This window comes from Centrocercus urophasianus, unplaced genomic scaffold, assembly GCF_019232065.1.
Source record: "Centrocercus urophasianus isolate 14NV4802_14NV808 unplaced genomic scaffold, USGS_Curo_1.0 seq_18, whole genome shotgun sequence".
In the NCBI taxonomy this organism is placed as follows: Eukaryota; Metazoa; Chordata; class Aves; order Galliformes; family Phasianidae; genus Centrocercus; species Centrocercus urophasianus.
In genome coordinates this window covers 24,463,001-24,483,575 of record NW_024884733.1, presented here as the reverse complement: position 1 = coordinate 24,483,575, position 20,575 = coordinate 24,463,001, and the positions used below count along the sequence as shown (strand labels likewise).

Genomic DNA, 20,575 nt, shown 5'->3' with positions numbered 1-20,575 from the left:
GAAGCGGGGTGCTTTCCCCGGTTAAAAGTAAGAATTGGATCATACGTACGAAGTATGTACAAATTGTATGCACGCACGTGTATGTATGTCATGTTTATTTTTATATGGTGCACTGAAACCTACATCTACGTTCTCGTAGCTCTGTAAGCTATACGCGCAGGTACGTACGCAGTTACTACGCAGACGCCGCAGCCCTTAACCCTTTCCTGGCGCAGTCTCTGCAGCGCTCAGAGCGCCGGGGCGCGCGCAGCCAGAGGGGCGGGCAGCCCGTGATTGGGGCCGCGGTCCCTTTATGGGGGCGGGCAGTAGCGGAAGAGGAAGCGCCTCCGATTGGCCGGCGCGGAGCTTTACGCCAATGGGTTCTTTTCTAGCCCGCCGGGTGGGCGGGAGAAGCGAGCAGCGGAGCTGCCGATTGGCTGTCGCGGCGCAGTTCCTGCCGCGTCTTTAAGGGTGACGGAGGCCGCGGTTGGGCAAGGGGTTGGGGAGTAAAGGTGCGGGGCTGGGTAGGGCGGTGCGGCGCTCCCTGGGGAAGCGGGGGAGGCGGGCGGCCCGGGGGGAGGTGGGGCGGCCGGTCGTGGCCTCCGTCGGCACTGCCCGCAGAGGTGACACCGGGGGCAGCGCCGGCGGCCCGGCCAGCGGTGCTGCGTGTGCCCGGCGGTGCTGAGCGGCCCGGCGGGGCCTTGTGCTTCCAGGAGGGTGCGGGCATCGGCAGCTGCTCCTCGGCCCGAGCGGGCGGATGGCGGCGGTGGACGACTTGAAGTTCCGAGGTGAGGCTGGGCGGCTGGGGGTGCCGGGTGGGCGGCTGTCAGAGGTGTGACGGCTCCGTGCTTTGCGTTCCAGCTCCCTGGTACGGGTCTGTTATATCGGATCAGTGGGAGAGGAGGGCGAACGCTCCGTTAAATAAGCGTTTGGAATGTGTCGGTTTGGGTTTTGAGAAACGGTTGTGCTTCAGGTGTCTGAGTTATTGATCCTTTCTTGGGTAGTGCGGGGATCTGAATGTAATCTAATCATCATTTCTTGTAACGTGCTTATTTGCAGAATTTGACGATGCAGCTCATTTGCTTGCAGCAAATCCCGATGCCACCACGATAAGCATCGATGAGCCAGCAGAAGCCCATAAGAATCAGCACAGCCGTCGGCAGGAGCCGGGGAGAGAGGAGGACGATGAACTGCTGGGGACCGACGACTCGGATAAAACAGAGGTAATACTCCCCGTCAGCAGTGCCCCCTCAGCACACACAGGTGGTGCTGACAACACTGAGGTATTCCTAGAGGACAGCAGGGATGAATGCTGAGTGCTTTAAAACTTGGCTTCTCTGCTGTAGCAATGCTCTGTTTGTTTCTGCCAGTTTTGCTGTGATGTGGTGCCTCTGGCAGGAAAACAGGAAGCTTTGAAATGCCCAGGGTCTGTCTGAAGGCTCTGCTGATGCAGCTGTCAGTCAGCACAAAGGAGCTTGTGGTATACAGGAAAACGTTATAAATAATGTGTTGAAAGGTGGCATCTTGCTGCTCTTTAGAACACCAGACCACTGTTCTGCTTGCAGGGAGATCCCTAGCTGCTACTAACAAATGTTGGAGGAGAAAAGGAAAACTGTTAAGTAGTTCATAGAAAGCACTAATAGGTACTTCTTTGTTAATTTTGTTTTCTGCTTGGGAAGAGAAGTGTTTTAACTATTGTGTAAATGAGCCAGTGATTTATAAATGGCATGCTTGTAATGTTTTCCATGCTGCTTTTCCCACCATACAGCTGCTTGCAGGACAGAAGAAAAGTGCCCCTTTCTGGACATTTGAGTACTACCAGACGTTCTTCGATGTGGACACCTACCAGGTTAGCACTCCACTCTCAAGGAGAACTCGTTTGAGCCATGTCTTATCCAGGCATAAAGGATCTTTCCTTTTGTCATTTTTGGTCAGACAAAACTGTGTGTTCTCATAGGTCCTGGACAGAATCAAGGGTTCGGTTTTCCCAGTGCCAGGAAGGAACTTTGTAAGGCTGTATGTCCGCAGCAATCCCGACCTCTATGGTAGGTATGAGGTGTGATAAGTTCCCTTCTGTGCTAAATGTTTTGAGTTTGCATTCTTCTACTTGCTCTTGCTAAAAAACTTACAAGAGCAGAGGAGCTGTTACTGAAATTGTGTTTCTTGTTAAGGTCCCTTCTGGATATGTGCTACACTTGTCTTTGCCATTGCTGTTAGTGGCAATCTCTCAAATTTCTTCATCCACCTGGGCAGGCCAACATACCACTACGTGCCTGAGTTCAGAAAAGGTTTGTAAGTAGACGATATGGTCTTGAGGGTGTGTTGTTGTTGTTGTCTGTTTTTAATGTGCTAGTGCAGTAACACAAAAACAGGCTGTAGCTTTTATTTAGCAGTCTTGTTGGTTGATTGCTGTCTGGAAATTTTTAAGAGATGGCAAAGCAAACACTGAAAGTGGGCTTGAAGTCGCTCAAATAGTTTTGGATTTGATAGTCATGTCTATTCTCAAATGTTATTTTTTTCAATATCTGAAGCTGAACTTCTTTTTAAAATTTATTTTTATTTTTTTCTGTTCTGCATGGCTCTCTTCACACTGAAAATGACAGCATTTCATACTCAAGTGTAATAAATTGAAAGCAGCAAAGTAATCATTTCTGGAGTTTTTACTTTGTAATTAACTTGAAATGCTGGTGAAAGTACTGGGAATAAAGTGGACATAAATGCAAAATTCTCAATTTATGAATAATGAATGCTTTACATTTTGAAAGTAATTTCAAAGGAAACTCTAGTTTTCAGGCTTAATGCTTCCATACATTTGATTCTGGCTAGTATTCTAATAGAACCTTAAATCTTCTGATATATTTACAGTCTCCATAGCAGCAACAACGATTTATGCATACGCTTGGCTTGTTCCCCTTGCTCTCTGGGGATTCCTGATGTGGAGGAACAGTAAAGTTATGAACATTGTCTCCTACTCTTTCCTGGAGATAGTGTGTGTATATGGCTACTCCCTCTTCGTCTATATTCCCACAGCGGTACGTATGGCCTGAAGGCTGCTGGCAAGGTTGGGGACTGGGATGTGTCCTCCCAGGCTGCATGTGTAGATGGATGTGTTGAGGGCAGTGCTGATGCACAGGCTCTGAGGACAAAATTTCCTTGGCCAGCACCATCCTGGGCCGCTCTGATGATGGGGAGGCCATGGAGGGGGCGCCCAGAACTTAGGAAACGTGAACTTGTCATGGGCAGCAGCTCCTTGTTGCTGTGGCTGCTGTTGTCCTTTCTTCAAATGAGGCATGGGAAAATTAGAGAGCAAATTGGCTGGAAGTGATGAAATGTCAGAGAACACGATGCATTAAATAAACGAATCCCAGTTTCACGCAGTCTCTCTGACAATCGTTTTCCTCCCTGGCAGATCTTGTGGATTATTCCCCAAAAAGTGGTGCGCTGGGTCCTGATGATTTTTTCCCTGTGCCTTTCGGGCTCTGTTTTGGTGATGACCTTCTGGCCTGCTGTCAGAGATGATAACCGGAGGATTGCGCTGGCGACCGTGGGGACCATCGTGCTGCTCCACGCCCTGCTGTCTGTTGGCTGCTTGGTAGAGGACTCTTATTTCTTTATTATTCCACCTGCCTCTGTTAGTTGTTATTACCTGAGGCTTGCAGCATGGTGTAATACAGGGAAGGATGCTGCTGGGAAATCTTTCTAAATCAAGAAGCAAGAAGTGCTTGTGAAAAAACACCCTTTAATTATTTCAAATAGCAGAACTCAATGCCAATTGGACTTTGACAATGCAAGTAGCAAACTCAATAATGAATATTTAGCACAAAATTACCCAGAAAACAGTATTTTTATCTGGAATTAATTCGCTGTTCAACTTTAATCTTTGTAATCTAGTCACAGATTATTCCAACAAGTACTATGCTCAGTTAATCATATAAAATTATTGAATTCAGTATATAGTGCATGCTTCTGAGTTCTATATATGAAAGCATAAACTTGCTAGAGATTAGTAAATCCACATTATGAAATCAGAAGGCTTTAATGCTACTGAAATCTATAATGACAATAAATTTTTTTTTTTTTTTTGTTCTTTAATTGCACTGAGTAGAATTATACCATACAGGCTTCAGTTCTGACTCCCCCCACTTCAGCCTCTTGTCTAAATAGATTTGCTCAGCATGCAGATAGAGGCTCAAATGCAATTCTGATAACAGTGGGAGCTACTGTTATTGTAGGCTGCATGGAGCTTCATCAGTTAATCAGCAGTCAGTTGAGTAAATTTCTGCTGTCCTCTCTGGTATTGGACAATTCAAACATCTGAACTGTTGTCTGTTATACTGTAAAATCCAATTTAGAGTCTCATTTTAACTGACCATATCTAATCTGATAAAAGCTCTTAGAACTAAAAGATTCAGACTTCTTGTTTCAGTGCTGTGCTTGCAGCTCATGGACAATGGATATGGCAAGAGTGAATGGGGGCTGATGAGGCAGAACCATTTGTTTCTTCCTAAATGGTCTTTTTTTTCTGCTTTGCAATAACTTAGGCATACTTTTTTGATGCCCCTGAAGTGGATTTTCCTGCACCTATTATCCCTGCTCACAATGGAACAACGCTGATAACAAAAGTTAAGTAAATAAGGTAAGATCATAGATTTCTTACTTAAGCATCTAAAAATGGAATCCTGTCATTAGGGAACACAGGTCTTGAAACATCTCCCTTGCTACTATGGTTGAGGGTTGCACACATGAACTCCACCAAATGAGGTCTGCGTATAAATACCATTTATTACTGTTCTGCCAGCTGGAATTCTAAATGATGGCTGTGAGAATGTAAAAGACTGAGAAAGACAACAAGTTATTTAATAACGAGTCAGGCGGAACAGCCCTAATCATGCATGCCCAGTGCTTCTGAAGAGCCGTGAGCTCACAGGAGCTGCTTCTCTCTTTCAGGTCGTGCTGTTTCTCCACCAGTAGCTTTATTTTTTCACTGAAGAACGGGACGCGTTTGTGCAGAAGAAGCCCCGCAGGAACCACGGGCTGCTGTGGGCGCGGGGGCTGCGCCCGGTGCCGTACGTGGCGTTCGGTCTCCCGGCTGTTCGCCGGAATAAAGCGATGCGAAAGCTCCGTGCGCCGCTCGTTTCTCCGCCTGCGCAGCGCGGGGGATGCCGGGACTCGCAGTCCTCTCCACGTTGCGCGCCTGCGCTGCTTCCTGTCGGGGGTGGGCGGGGAAAAGGGGCGTCGCGCTCTTCCTATTGGCTGCCCCGAGCTTCCCGCCGTGCTGCGCCGGAAGCGGCGTGCGGGAGGAGGCCGTTGGGCGGCGGAGACTTTGAACGGCGCCGGGCCCGGCATGGAGGCGGCGGCGGCGGGCCGGCAGCGGGCCCTGCTCCGCCAGGTGAGCGCGGCGCTGCCGCGACCCTTTCCTCATACACTCCCTCCCTTCCCCGTACCCTCCTCCCCCTCACGCCGCCTCTCCCTCAGGTGCTGGGCTGGAGGCTGGCGGCCGCCGTCGCCTGGTCCGTGCTGCTGCTGCCTGTCTGCACCGCGGCCTTCGTTCTCCTCAGCGGCGTCCAGCCCCTGCGCCCGCTGCGCTGGCTGTCCGGTACGTGCCGTGCCCTGCCCTACCCTGCCCGGCCCGCGTTCTCCCTCAGGCTTCCTCAGCGGCGGGTCTTCCTAGCTGGGCTTGTTTGTTACTGCAGTCTTCTGAGGGCTGATTGTTGCTTTCCTACCTTTAGATTCTTTTGATGATTTATATACTTCGCATGTCATCTTCTGCATCCTTCTGATGTCTGCTGTGATTCTGATAATAAGCGTTTTCAACGTGGAGTTTTATGCAGGTGGGTTGCATGCTGAACTGGCTGTGGTTCCGGTTATAAATCAGATGGGGGTGTGAGAGATTTGTTTTCACCTCTTGCAAGTTTGCTTTTAGTTAACGTAGGCAGCACATAAAAGGTATTTTTAAGTAGAGGTAGCAGTCTATTTAATTACTGCTGCAGTGAGCGAGGAAAGGTGAAAATCATGGGTTTGAGTCAGAAGGGGACTCAGATGGCAGCAGGAGAGGCAGCCCAGATGTGTGCATGCTTCACCGCTCCGTCCCTCTGCATTGCTTTCTGTATCTGGTGACTGATTCCAGCTGAAAGTGTGGTGCCAATGCCTTTTTTTTTTTTTTTATTTTTTTTATTTTAAATGATCAGTTCTATTGATAGCAAATAAAAATTCGCTTTTGGCTTTTATTTACAGTTGTGCCATCGATACCATGCTCTCGAGTAGCGCTGATAGGAAAAATAATTCACCCTCAGCAAGTTATCCATTCAGTTGCTCATGCTGTAATGGGCATGTTGGTGGCTTGGTGCGCTGCAGTTATGACAAAAGGGAGGTTCCAATTTCTTGCTGTGCCCTGCACGATTTCAGAAAGGTAATTATGTCTGTGTGTTAAGGATAAGTTATGGAAAGAGCTGCTGTTGTAAAAGTAGGTCCTGATGGCCATTTTTTCTATGTAAGAGACTGAAATTTCAGTGCTGTCAAAAAATGAGCAAGTATGCGTCGATATTTTTTTAATAAAGGCTAGGAAATGCCTCAACTGAGAAATATTACAATACATGGGGAGATAAATGGGCCAGAAACCCAGAATGACTGAATTGTCGGGATTGTCGATGGAGAGTTGCCAGGTTGGTTGTCATTTGAGCTCAGTCTCTGGTGGGTGTGCCTTACTTCTGAAATATCAGAAGTATCCTCATGCATAAAGTACAGAAATATGTAATGGGAACTGGACATGCTCAGATACAATCACATGTACTGATCAGGAGAGCAGAAGTGAAGTTTCTCTTTGAATTCCAAATGCTGGATTTAAAAAAAAATTAATAGTAAGTTTTGTCTTTTAGCCTCGATGACGCTGTTCCTCAGATGTGCCTAAATGAATACCACCTCTTCTTTCTACTTTCTGGTGCTTTCATGGGATACTGTTACAGTCTCTTATACCTCATTAACAACATGAATTATTTGCCATTTCCAATCATACAGGTAAGCAGTTTTATAGATTTGAGCAGAAAGATAAAGAAAGCAATTATTGAAAAATGGCCTTGATTGTTTATATCTTTGAATGTGGCAGCACCAGGTCTCAGTTGGCTTTTACCAGTAGATTAAAGCTGAGTGAGTGTATGTTTTGGTGCCAGTAATGTTCACCTTCCTTCTTGCTGCTCAGCCTCTTTCAAACAGGTGCAGGGAGCTGAGGGCCCTGTGTTGCACATTCAAAGCTGGCTAAGGTGGACCATTGCAGGAGGTGAGCTGCAGGAAAGCAACAATATACATGAACTGATTATTAACGTCAGGAATTAGCAACAGAGGTTACCTAAAAGCTGAAAATCCTCAGGGCTTTTAGATGATTGCTTTCAAACAAACAGAAATTTATCAGTTGTGATGGAGTACCAGATTTTTTTCAAGTCTGAAGAGCATACAGTGAGTTAAGCTTAAACTCAGCATCCGGAGCTAATTTGTGTGCTTCTACTGTGGGACTGATCCCTTTAGAGGGGGCTGTAGCAGTTCTGCAGAAATCTAGCAGAGAGAAAGTGAGATGTGAAATGCAGCCCAGAAATATTGCTCCGATTAGTTTTAATTTGTCTAGGCTACAGGTTTTAAAGCAGGCTTTTATTTTTTTAACTGTTTCACCAGTTTGTTCTGAATGCTATCAAACTATTGTTTTTGTTTCTAGCAATACAAGTACTTACGTTTCAGAAGGTCTTTGCCTCTCCTCATGAAACACAGCTGTGTGGAATCTCTGTACTCGGTTAGAAACTTCTGCGTTGTGTATTACTTCTTTGGTAAGGATTTGTAAAGTTGGAGTGCCTGTATTTTGAATTCCTTTATTTTAGGCAGGGAATCTGTGCTGTTTTTTCAGCCTCTCAGATTGCTTGCTGAAGGCATGTGGGCTTATTTAAACAAATAAGACAAGTAATGTCTCTCTAGAATAGTGCAAATAGGCACAGTTTGCATGCTGGTATTAATTCTTAAAGCCTTACAGCATTTTGGTTAGCACGTGAGAAATGTCTCTTTTTCCATAGAGGTTAACACCTTACAGAGGAATTTCTCACCCAGTTGGTAACATCACATGAGTAAGAACATTACCATTTTCTAAGAAGACGACTGGGAACACTCGTTTTCTAACCTGAAGCCTGTGTTTTTGGACACTGTGCCAAAACATTGATCCTCCTCCAGAGGGTTGTTTCTGGTGTTCTCCTCTTGGAAGGAAATTCCACTGCAGGCAGCTGTGAAGTAACTTGCACGTAGGAGGAGCTACCAAGCTCTAACCAGCTAGCATTGCAGAGGATGCATTTTGAAACCTTTTTGGCCACTATTTGTGTGTCCATTCTGATCTGTGTAAAAATACTCCAAGCCTGGAAACAAAGTACAATTGAAGAATTTTGTTTTTATTTGTAACTTAAATATATCTAACTCAGTTTTTTTGTCACGTGGGTAAATGTTGCTATGCCTGGCTTACTCCTTCCATTGTCTGGTATTGGGAATAGTCTCAGAGCAGAAACTGGAACATTGGCAGCAGGTACAACTTCTGTGTACGTAGTGCCACCATTCCTTACTATTTCTAAGAAAAAACAAGCACTTTGGCTTTATTCTCAAGTGCAGTTTATTTGCAGTTATTTGGAGAAAACTGGGGAGAAAAATGCAGTTTGCCTCCCTTCTGGGAGAATCAAGAATCATTCCTTAAAATGATAATGATAAATTCTACTGATGGGCACAGCTGGGTTGGACTGGATGAAATACAGGGAGGTTTCTTTTGTGTTAGGGTTGTAGTTATACTTTAAATGATGTAAAACTATGCTAGAGCGTTTTCCACTGGGGCAACTGCTTCAAGATTGGTTTCTTCTGTATCTCTATGAGTGCTCTGCTGCTGTCTGAGCTGTGGTGAAAATGAATATCAAATTACTATTAACTCCTTTGATAGAGAAGAAATACAAATATTCCAGTGCTGAGAAGCTAGTTGCAAGAGCAACATCTCTCACCACGCAGTTGTTGTCCTGGCACCTCTTCTTCCATTCTCTCATTCCTATTTTTTTAAGAAACAGAAGAGAGAAATCCCAAAGGCAGATTGTTTTCTTGCACGTGTGTTACAAGGCCATTCTTTGTCTTTTATATATGCGTTCTACTTCAGTCTTCTTGTTGGCCTGTTGTGTGCTTGATTGCCTGTGTTTTACTTCCTTCAGTGTTGTGTTTATTTCTTTGTTCCCTAGGTTATATCCCAAAGATGTGGATAAGCACCACAATGGACCTTCGTATAGACAGGTGGGTACCTTGTGCTGAAAATTTGGAGGAGAATATTGCCAACAGCTGCCTTTCCAGGTAGTCCAGCTTAGCAACTGGTCCTTTGTGCATAGTAGGGCTCTGTTCCTGACCTCCCCCAGAACATGGGGAGCATTGGAGGCTTCTGAAATAAACCCCACAAGGGCCAGCAGCCCCTGGTAAGAGCCATTTTGTAGCTAGGCTGTAAGGAATCCTCTTTGGTAGCCTTCATCTCTGTAAAACTGAAATATTTGGAAGGGTATTCTCTCCAGATCTCATTTGTGGTTTTTATCCAGTTCTGTGTTTTTAGGATGTTTTCATTTTTATACATCACTGTGATTCCTCTTCAAATAGGGAAATGGCAGCTTTTAATACTCTAATGCACTGAAGTTGTGATTACAGTCATTTATTCCGTGTGGCTTTTCCCTTAATTTCATTAATTTTAATTTCATCTAATCACCTCTAATAGAAAGTTAAAGAGATGTGATCTCATAACATCTTTATGGGACTTGTTGAGAACCACCAACAAAATCAACAATGAGCAGCCTACTAAAAATATCCTCCACAATAAAAATACTTTTATCTTGGTTGATTTATTTGCAGTAAATTGCATCCTCTTGACACACTGTCTGGCTTATTGGATCTCTCCTTATTTTACCACACCTGGTTATGTGGTGTTTTTCTTCTGGTCACCTGGTACATTGCGTGGTTGTTCTTCAAGATCTACGCTACAGAGGTTGGTGTGCTGTGACAGTGCTGAAGTGCTTTGCTGATAATGCTTTCTTTTCAAAAGCAAGAACTTGTGGCACACACCTGCAGGTTATGTGAGAAGGTAATATCCAGAAATGAGATCTCAGTCCAATTTATCAACAGAAAGGGTAACAGAAGGTGGTCAGTGTTCTGCAAGCTAAGCTCTGGAAATCTCACATTTCAACCAGGCATCCAAATTCTCCAAAGGAGAGACACGTTAATAAGAGTTCAGGCTGCAGTATTATAATAGACTTCAAGCAGCCCTGGGAATTAATATGCTTTTGCATTTTCATTCAATCACTGTTACAAATTAATGTGGCTAAAAAAAGACCATTTGAATATATAATGAATCACATTAGAATAAATCTGAGACTGTGCTTATGGGGGTGGTGGGAGTGGGAGTGCTGGGGGGTGACAAGGAAAAGGCAGCCAAGAATCTCTAAGCTTACATCAGATCCACACAGCTGTTTTGTTAACCCTTTGACAGCCATGGCCATTATCAATTCCAGTCTTGCAGCTGGGGAAGAGAAAAAGTGTTAATATGTAATCTGAATTCAGTGACACTGAACAAATAAACTGGCAGAGTCTGTGCCCAAACTGATTCATGTTCTGTAGTATTAAAAATATGCAATGCTTGATAACAACATAAGCAGTTATTTATATTTGAAGGCTTTCTTAGTTTATCAACGAAACAGTGTAGGAGGAGAATTGTAAAATATTTTATTATTTAATAAAAGATCCCTGCAGTTTTTCATTGGATTGGTTACATCTTAAAAGACAGATACAGCTGTTGAAATGTCTTATTTTTGGCTGTGGTGTCGATAGATTTTTCTCCCAGTTATCATTATGGTAGTAATCTGTCTACACATGATTTGCCCAGCTGTATGGGTACACAGGGGGCATTTCAAGATAAAGGGAGCTGGATTTTCTAAGACCTTGGCCTTAAATGTGAGGAGTGGCCTTTGTTGTGTGCTTGTTTGGTTTTGTTGTTGCTTCTGTTAGAAATTTCAAGGCAGTCTGTAGTAAGTTGAAGCAGTTGGGTATGTGCTTTTGTGGTCCATAATTCCTGACGAGCACCAACTCAGATATGATCTTTCTTAAGCTTTTTTCCCCCCCATGTTTTGCACTGGTTATGTGGTGTGTTTCTTCTGGGTACCTGGTACATTGTGTGGTTGTTCTTCAAGATCTGTGCTACAGAGGTTGGTGTGCCGTGGCAGTGTGTATAACACAACTTCTGGTATTTATTTTTAGACACATCACTTTCCTGTTCAGCCAACTTTTGCTGAGGAGACAGACCAATGCCTGCCTAAAATCCTAAACAGCAACCCTCCGCTCATTATAAAGGTAACTGGATTTCTGCAATATTCCCAGTTAGATTTGTGCTGGGAAGCTGATTCTCAAACTGTGATCTGCTGTGTGGCAGCTAGAGAAACTGCTGCTAGTTCTTTATAAAGCTGCCTCAGGGCTGAGAGAGACAGTCATAATGGTGAAAACTTGTTCAGTAGTGACATCTGCTGGTGCTCACCGTGCTATACTACTTTTAGGCTGAAGATGGATTCATTTAGAGGTGAAGGTGAGATGTATGCCTGCAGTAATGATGTTAGTTTGTAATGATGCTAAAATAAAAGGTTATGAATGCTTTCTTTTCTTTCCATTGTGGTAAACAGTAATTTTGGTGAGGCTGTGTTAGACTTTAGTAGAGCTTACTGTTTATAATAATCAGGAATTGAAGACCTCATGTAAAAAGTGTTGTGTAAACATAGGTGACTTTATTCTTCAGCACGTGGAAGATCCGTGTTTAATGATTATATGGATCTCTGATAAGGCTAGAGATAAAATGGGATTCAGGTGAATTGCAACCTCCTGTAATCTCTGTTACATTATCAAAGGATCTGTGAAGAAGAATCAATCACAGCACAGCAACTGCTGAGGTTATGAATTAGACTGAAGTGTCTAACTTATAATTGGGTCTTGCACAGCGAGAGAAATCTGGTTATCATTGGTCTGCCCCATTCATTACTTGTCATGTGAAAAAGCAGTGTTAGGCTTTGTGCTGTTTGCACACTGCAGATGAGCTCTGGCTTGCAAAAACAGTTTGTTCTCAACAGTTTGTTCTCTAGACTTGAGCTCTTTTTCTCTGAGTTGTTAGCTATTAAGATTGAATTAAAATTAAAAAGTCCTAGATTTTCTTTAGCTCCAAAGGAAGAACATACCAGGAGAGTTTTCCAAAGCTCTGCTCAGATGCTCTATCCAAACTGGTTCTGGGGATACATGCAGTCTTTTGCCTGTTTTTTTTCTCCCCCCCGCCCCTATCACATGGCTTGTCATAGTCTGTGCAAACTTGGTCTTTGTTAGAATTGCATTTCTATGGATAACAACAGTTTTTAAAGAACCTCCTTGGAATTTGCACTTGTGAAAACACTTCCCTTTCCTTCCAGTTTTTAGCCTTACAAGACTTGATGTTACTTTCCCAGTATTCTCCTGTTCGACGTCAGGAGGTCTTTAGCCTCAGCCAACCAGGTAAGAGCTCAGGTTGATTTTTATTTTTATTTTTTTTTAAATTAAATGTTTGCTGAATGTGTTGACAAGTGTTTTTATTTTTTAACTGCTGTGATGTATGCTATGTAAGCTATGAGGCCTCCTAAGTAAAAATGTCCTTTTGATGCCTTTTCCAAAAGGATGCTTAGTTCTCTGTATTCACATTGTTTTATCTACTCAGTAAATACCAGTCCCTGTTATTTGATTTAAATGACAACTGTGAGGAAACACAGGCCTTAAAGTATTGAAAGCAAGATCCTTGTGATGTCACCTATCAAATAATCCAAACTGAATAATCCAACTCGTGTATGTAAGGCCAGTGTTCAGATGTGAGATTAAACTGAGCATAGATAGTGGGTCACCACTGGAATTATGAAAGCAAACAAAGGCCACGATTTCATTTAGTATACAAGCCTCTTGCTGTATATGAAGATATGGCAGAGAAGGGCAGCTTTGTCTGCCTAGAAACGTTTGAAAACTTTGTTTCTCATCATTGGGATTTCTGATGTTTGCACAACTTCTAAAGCATTTCCCATTACCACTGATATTACTTTGTTCATTTTAGTTCATTTCAAATCTGATGGACCAAACTGCTCGTTTCCCACGTGCTTAATGGGTTTCACTGAAGTCTTGTGGAGTTATTAATTGCCAGTAGGATGGAGTCTGTCCATGTTTTCATCTTCTTTTCAGTATAAATATACTGCTGCAGTGAAAATGCACTGTGGCTTTTTACAAACGGAATGGTGCTGCTGTCTTTGAAGCTTTTTGCTGAGAGCAAATGTGCACTGTTGGAATAGATATGAGGGTACTGCAGAGATCAAACATACCTACTGCATTTCCCTTTTATGTGAATGCTCCTAGGTGGGCACCCACACAACTGGACTGCGATATCAAGGGAGTGTTTGAGTCTTCTGACTGATCTGACCCAGAGGTTGATTGCACAGCAGGAAGCTGCAGCAGCAAATGGGAGAGCAAAGCAGCAAGTGGGAGAGATGAAAGTATCTCCACAGACTCCAGGTATGTGAGCAAATGCTCATAATGCTTTGTAAAGCACGAGAATAGCAATAGACTAATGCACCTATGTGATCTGAATGAAGTTGTATGGAAAAATGAGTTGAGGGGGTTCTGCAAATAAATGGGAACATTAAAAAGGAAGTCCCACTCCTGTTTCATTTCAATCCCCTAAACAAATGGGAAGCTTCAAAAGTGTGCTTACTTTGTTTACTTTGCTTGATGTTATATTCAATGCAGTATGGTCTTCCACACTTGCATGAGTTAAGAAAGTCTAATTATTAGAGTTATTATTAGAATATGACTGAATCTAAGAACTCTAAGACCTTCCAGGAGATGCTTTATAACTTGCTTAGCTGTTCTTCTGGCTACCTTAAGATGACAAAGTTAGTTTTTGTTGTCATAAGGACTTTGAACATGTTTATGTGGCTCACTGAGTATCATGGTAAAAGAAGAAGAGCCAGTTTGAGTCTCGAGCTGCATGCAGGCAGCACGCATTTCAGGTGTTTCACATGCTGGTCTTAGGCATCATTCCTGGCAGCAGAGCTGTGTCAGTACGAGGGCTGGCAGGTAACTGGATCCCTTAGCAGTCAGTGCCTGGGACACAAGCGAACTCCTGTCCAGGGAACAGCAGGGGACAGTTGGTATGTCAGAGGTGAATTTCTTCTAGTGCTGTTGCTGCTGCCTTGGAATTTGTGGCTGACGTGTTTCATACCAATCAGAAAGAACTGTTGTTCTTATTTAGGAACTGTCCTTAAGTACCCTTGCCTTCCAGTACTAATACTAGGAATGCTAAAGATGCTTTGTGATGATACATCCAATGCATTGTAATGCTTGTTAGCAGAAGGAGATGTTCAGGAAACAAGTGGAAAGAACTCTTAAAAACTCTGTGCTCAGGTTGATATGTACTTCTTTGCAAGGTGGAAGCAATGTCTGTTAATAAAAACTCTTGACAATACAAAGTTGTTGAAGCAGCAATCTAGTAACAAACCCATGTCTTGACAGCATGTTTATTTACAGCATATTTCTCTTGTTAGGAGCTGCAGGGGCAGAAGATATCCCTTTCCAGTTACAGAGGTCTAATGTTATTCCCAGAGCTGCTATGTCTTCCCTGGTTAAATCATCCTCAGTGCCTTTAAAGGCATCGCCTGGGTCTGATATTGGTTCACCTTTCAGTTCACCTGCTTTAACTTGCAAGGCGGGAATTCTGGAGTTAAGTTCTCCTTGGCATGGAAAAGTCCAGAGTCCTCTGGTTGTGCGAAGGGGACCAAAGCTGTGGACATCAGGTTCAGGTAAAGACTTTTCTGCTACATTTGTTCTTACCCTCGTAGTCATAGATGTAGATGCCAGTAGAGGTCTATGTGCGTGAGAGGAAAAGGGACAGAAACCTGTTTTCTGAGGAGACTGCATTTCTCTTGTAGGTCTGCAACTGAATGGTTCCCACCACGAATCCTTCCCAGCGCTCTCTGTTGCGAGAGTTGGCAGCGAGGCTGTGCAGCCAAGTTTGATTTACACATGGCTCCAGAACAAGCAAGAACAGGTAGAGTGAAAGTTGCAGCACAGATAGATTACAGCCAATACAGCTTAAGTGTTCTCTCTTCTGAAAGAACTCTTGAAGGATACTTCTTCAATTAGCTTACATGACTTAATGAAACATATTCTGCCTCACTCAATTCCTTTACACTGTGAAAAGATGGTAGAAGTGAGGAGGCTTAACTTTGCTTGCCTTCTGATAAATACTATGTTTTTCATCTGTTTCTTTTCAGATAAAAAACTTCTTATCAAGACGAGTGCTGATAATGTATTTCTTCAGCAAGGTAGTCATGATCATGTGTTGTGTGAGTGAGCAGCATGGTCTAGAAAATGCATGAACATGTGAGATCTGCTGTTGCAATGTGTGTCTTTTCCATATAGTAATGATTTAGAACACTGTGTCCAGCTCTGAGCTCCCCAGCTCAAAAAAGACAGGGATCTCTTTGAAAGAGTCCAGTGGAGATGGACAAAGATGACAGAGGGCCTGGAGCATCTGCTTATGAGGAGAGACTGAGGAACCAGGGTCTGTTCAGCCAGGGAGGTGGGAAGCAAGTGGATAAGCCCAGTTTCCTCTTGGTGGTGCACAGCAATAGGACATAGAATAATGGCCTTAAATTTGAACGTAGGAAGTTCAAGTTTTAGGTTCAAGATATTCCACACAAACTTATGGAGTAACTTCTTTATAGTAAGAGTGGCACAGCACTGGAATGGGCTGCCCAGTGAGAGTTCCTTACATGGAGATACTCAAGACCTGGCTGGACACCTGCCTGCGTGAGCTGTGGTGGGGTACCTGCTTTAGCAGGGGGGTTGGACTCAGCTCTTGAGGTCCCTTCCAACCCCTGCAGTTCTGTGATTCAGAAGTTCTTTTTTCTAATCTAATTGTAAGTACAGTGCTGTCTTTATTGTGATACTTAAAGCAGGACTACCCTATGCCTGTATTAAAAAAGTAAATGTTTGGTTAAGCTAGGCTGTTTATAAGCAGCATTTTGCTTGAAGTATCATAATAAAACAACTGAGAACGTAAAAATGCAATTATCTCAGGATGCTAACTGCTATGGTATAAGCCTCTAGTTAAGGTTAGGATTCTGTTAATAGTACTTTGTCAGGTTAGTGTACCAAGTGAATGCTTTATGTTTTTCCTTTGTGGGGAAAAAAGGTAGCTGGATTTTTTGGAATTTCTCCTTCTGAAACATTGGTACTAATTTTACTTCTACCTTTCAGTTGTAAAGTATTTCAGTAGTATAAGTGTTTATACTGTGCAAGTTTGGCTTAGTTTTTGCACAAAAAAAAAACAGTTGAGTGCTTTTCTTAACAAAACTGAACAACTTAATTAAGCTTTACAGAGTAAATGTCCTCTACTGTAGATCTTTGTTTTTATAGGTTTCATTCATTTTTGCATGCAGATCTCTTCTGTGCGTGTGAGAGTTATTCATATATAGCAGTCTTGTCAGCTAGACTAGAATGGAGACTGAGTCAAACAAGGTCACGATATAGGAATGGAGAGACTAGTGTTTATTTAGCCCTTGAGAACAAGCTAGCAAATATACTTTCTCTCTTGGAATCTTCACTTGTAGCTAGAGCTTTGTGGGCAGCTCCTACAGATTTATCTGGGCATTTCCTGACATTTGTCAGCCTTGCAGATCTTTTCTGAGGAGTCATGTGAACTGAAGAAATGTGTATTATTGAATTGAAACCTGCAGTTTTGGTGATGCTTTTAGGTTGTGTGCTAGAATGCTTTGATTTCTTCTCAGCATCCGGAAGCCTCCATCCAAGCTGTTTTCTCTGATGCCCAGATGCACATTTGGGCATTGGAAGGTAAGCAGTTTCTGTTCCCAGTTTTTCTGCTCCTAATGTTCATGGAACTACAAAACCTGTAAAAACTTTGAATCTTTTTTGATAGAAATACAACTGCTTTTCTATAACGTGAATAAAGATCTCTTTAATAAAGATTCACTACTTTATTTTGAAATCCCATGCACAGTTTTTTAGTTTGTTCCCTGGAGGCAGTGATTCCTGGATTTGATTTGTTGCTTTTCTTCCACATTAACCCATTTATCTATCAGCTTCACATTTTCTTTCAGTAAGAATTTTTTTTTACAGCAGGTTTTCTTCCTGAAGTGTCCTTCTTTGTTAGCTGGGGGTGTGGAGGCAGGCAGGCATTCAAGTAGTAAGTTAACAAATAATTTGGAAGAAGTGGTCCAGAGAGATTTAAAAAACCAACGAGGACGTGGCTGCACAACAGGACTTTCTTGATTGTTTATCTCAGTGTCAAGAGCAAACACCAGTCTTTAGAATCCTTGACTGGATTTCACTGTGCAAAGATCAGTCCTCCTCCTGGGTTAGATGTTTTATGGACTGATGAGGCAGGTTGTGTCAGATCAAAGGTGACAAGTCAAGAAATATGGTCAGGAGATGGGGATCATAAATATGGTTTTTGTATTGTCTGTGTCTTAACAAGGGTTGGTGAGCGAGGCTGCAGTGCTTTTTAATGGAATAAACTGAGAAGGGTTTAAAAGCTCAATCCAATTTTCAGATCCAATTTTCAGAGTAGTAAAGTTGTTGTATAAGCTGAACAAAACTTTCAGTAATCTGGAAATGTTTCTGCACGGCTAAGATTGTGAAATAGCACTTGTCTTGTGGTTGATGTCAGGTACGGTTCTGATCAGAGGAGCAGAAAGGGAGCCAGTCCTCTTCTAAATATTTTATCTCTCTTCCCCTATCATTAGCCTCAAGCTATTGTGCAGCAGTCAGACGAGTGACTGATTTAGCCCTGCAGCAAGCCAAAACTGAGGTAATGGTCATCTGGCTGCAGAAAGTCCTAAGAATTCCACCACGCTAGTAGGATCCTCAGGAAACATGTAGTCTTTGTTAATGCATCACAAGTTGAGAACTCTGTAATTGTAGCAACCTTTTTTTCCCCCAAAAGGTCTGTCTCATTTGGTAGCAGCCTCCTTCACTGAAGACCAATTTGGAGTTGTTCAAACTACGCTGCCAGCTATCCTGAATACTTTACTGACCCTTCAGGAGGTGAAAGCCATGAACTTTTCCTTACCACAGAACAACTTTATGGGAGGAGTTTTGTTAGCTTTGTGTTTTAGCAGCGCTGACCAGTCGTGGCATTGAATTAGTCACTGCTGTAAACAGCTTCTCATCTTCAGCTAATCTAAATGAAACAACCAGTTGACACTATGTTCCTTATGGGACAGCTGGATAAAAGCCTTGTTAGATCTTTAATATGTAGAAGCAGGAGGTGCATTTTTACTGAAATATTGAACTGAGCATGCGGTACTTTTTGAATTAAACATTTTGTTTCAGGGGTGCATCAAATATCCTGTATCTTAAGCTTAGGACTTGGTCTTCAATGGGCTGTAGAGAATTCTTCATACAATCTGCAGCACTTGGAGGCTTTGCAAACCGCTAGAGATAAGATCACAAAGCAGTGCTCAGGCATTACTCAAACTCTCCAATTGTTGATGTTTGGAAATGTGAATTAAAAAAAAAAAAAAAAAAAAAAAAAAAAAAGATTTGTTTCCAAAGCTATGCATGTCTTTTTGATACCATCATTTTTACACTTCCTTAGTGGAGATTCTTGGAAAGGATTTTGAGGATTTTGAGCTTCTCAGTGTAAGTCATTTATTCCAAGAAGAGGTGCTGGGTAAGGGGCAGGGAGCACCTCCCATGTTTCTGAAGGAAGCAAGATATAACACAAAACAGAATTGGTTTTGTACTGCCGTGCTTAGCATTTAGACTTAATACCAGAGAATCTGATTTCATAGATCTTAATTATTGTGCTGATGTTGATGGCCTGGAAATGTAAGGCCAACTTTGGTTTCCAAGACATTTTTGTGTCTTGGTGGCATTGGAATTTTTTTTTTTTACTTAGCTTTATTTAATAAATATCTTGTTAGCTCTGCTTTAAAGTAACTGACCAGACAGAGGGAGCTCATCTTTTCTTTTTTTTTTTCTCCATTAGGTTGTAGACAGACATTTCAAACTGCCTCATGTTTCTAGCAAACCTCCCAGGAGTTCAGGAAGCCTGGTGGACACATCCTACAAAACACTACGATTTGCACTGAGAGCATCCTTGAAAACAGCTCTGTACCGGATAACCACTGTCTTTGGAGAACACCTGAAGTAAGAACTCTTCTTCATGATTTCTCCCTTGCTAGATTTTTAAATTAAATGTTACTGTGGAAATGGACTTTTGTGCCAAAATCTCTATAGGGCATTATTCTAACATGGCATCTTTCTATTTTCTTTAATTTGTTGAACCTTACAAAGTTTTTGTGTATGTATATGGTCCTGCTAGAAACTTAATCAAAGAATTCTGGGTCCTCAGTGAATTTTATGAACTTTAAAGTGGTCCATGGATGTCACTCAATAATTAAATCTTTGCTGCTGCAAAATAAATTGACTAGAGATAACTATCTGTTTAGTGGGAAGAGAATCTTGGGCAGCCTTACTAAATGCTTCTTGCTCGTCTAACAACTGGCTCTCAGCTGCTGTCACAGCAGGCTGACTTCTGTACTTGGTGTCTGAATGTGTGGAGCTGAATCTTTCTTCGCTGTCTGCCCTTCTCTCTCTGTGAGATGAAATGTCTCACAGTTTGGAAATGCTGTGTGTACAGGATAAATCATTTTGAGATTCTTTCATACGTAAGTCAACTTTGCAAGAATAACAGCCGCTCGTGAAGCTGTATCAGGGATCATTCAGATGGGATGTTAGGAACAACCTGAACTGAGAGGGTGGCTGAGTGCTGGAGCCGGCTCCCAGAGGCAGGGCTCATGGCACCAAGCTGCCAGAGTTCAACAAGCATTTGGCAGTGCTGTCAGGCATAGGGTTTAGTTTTTAAGGTTGTTATCTGTGCAGCCAGGAGTTGGACTCAGAGATCCTTGTGAGTCCCTTCCAACTCACAATGTTTTGTGATGCCATGATTAAACAGGTGAAGAAACAGATGAGCTTTCTAGGCATAATTGTCTTTTAGTAGTGGAAGCTGTTGAGGAATTGATATTTTTAAGGATTCATACCTACTTTTCTGTGTGTTTTTCTTGGAACCTAAGCTTTCGTACAGCTGGGTTTTCTAAATTTCAACTCGAGTGCAGATGTTTATTTCAGTGTGCACTTAGTTTTGGCATGAGGTTTGGTATTGTGGTGTACTACATTTAATGTAAAAACTTATGTTCTGTGTTTGTTTTTAGTGCAGTGCAAGTCTCTACAGAACATAAGAAAAGACTTCAGCAGTTCTTGGAGTATAAAGAATAAATATCAGATTTTGATACAGCTACAGTTTGGTGCTTCTGGTAAGAAGAAAGTGGGACTACTGAGCCTTTTTATCCTGTATTGTTGAAAAAACATGTGGAAGCACAAGTTGCAGAATGAAACTCTTAAAATTGTAGAAAGTCTCTTCCAGTTTTGGAAGAGTTCATCTTTTGTATAATAAAATGTCTTCAAATTCATCTTGCCTTCCTTTAACATCACT

At 42.5% G+C, this 20,575-nt stretch overlaps 2 protein-coding genes across 3 annotated transcripts; both read left to right on the top strand.

Moving 5' to 3' along the window:
• The first annotated feature begins 415 nt into the window (after positions 1-415).
• On the top strand, positions 416-5,100 carry YIPF1 (Yip1 domain family member 1). 2 transcript variants are annotated; one of them, XM_042819438.1, is made up of 10 exons: positions 416-491; positions 693-767; positions 1,069-1,202; positions 1,748-1,828; positions 1,937-2,024; positions 2,151-2,267; positions 2,845-3,011; positions 3,389-3,571; positions 4,521-4,615; positions 4,927-5,100. In XM_042819438.1, exons 2-9 carry the CDS (start codon positions 737-739, stop codon positions 4,608-4,610), a joined length of 891 nt encoding a protein of 296 aa, XP_042675372.1. In that variant the 5' UTR covers positions 416-491; positions 693-736; the 3' UTR covers positions 4,611-4,615; positions 4,927-5,100. The 2 variants fall into 2 exon arrangements, with proteins under 2 accessions (XP_042675372.1, XP_042675371.1); XM_042819437.1 differs by having other exon boundaries at positions 1,039-1,202.
• Positions 5,101-5,323: 223 nt separating this feature from the next.
• Positions 5,324-20,552, top strand: NDC1 (NDC1 transmembrane nucleoporin). Its single transcript, XM_042819539.1, has 18 exons — positions 5,324-5,368; positions 5,455-5,575; positions 5,709-5,810; positions 6,214-6,388; positions 6,855-6,993; positions 7,682-7,790; positions 9,216-9,267; positions 9,868-10,000; positions 11,266-11,358; positions 12,453-12,534; positions 13,414-13,569; positions 14,601-14,855; positions 14,985-15,103; positions 15,330-15,380; positions 16,848-16,911; positions 18,023-18,123; positions 19,070-19,230; positions 20,295-20,552. The coding sequence occupies exons 1-18, from the start codon at positions 5,324-5,326 to the stop codon at positions 20,356-20,358; spliced, it is 2,022 nt and encodes a 673-aa protein (XP_042675473.1). The 3' UTR covers positions 20,359-20,552.
• The last annotated feature ends 23 nt before the right edge of the window (positions 20,553-20,575 follow it).

Coding starts and splice junctions, on each gene's coding strand:
- YIPF1 (XM_042819437.1), top strand. CDS start 737: ATGGCGGCGGTGGACGACTTGAAGTTCCGAG. Junction 768..1,038: donor GGACGACTTGAAGTTCCGAG/GTGAGGCTGGGC, acceptor GCTTATTTGCAG/AATTTGACGATGCAGCTCAT. Junction 1,203..1,747: donor ACGACTCGGATAAAACAGAG/GTAATACTCCCC, acceptor CCCACCATACAG/CTGCTTGCAGGACAGAAGAA.
- NDC1 (XM_042819539.1), top strand. CDS start 5,324: ATGGAGGCGGCGGCGGCGGGCCGGCAGCGGGCCCTGCTCCGCCAG. Junction 14,856..14,984: donor GCTGTGGACATCAGGTTCAG/GTAAAGACTTTT, acceptor TTTCTCTTGTAG/GTCTGCAACTGAATGGTTCC. Junction 18,124..19,069: donor CTTTACTGACCCTTCAGGAG/GTGAAAGCCATG, acceptor TTTCTCCATTAG/GTTGTAGACAGACATTTCAA.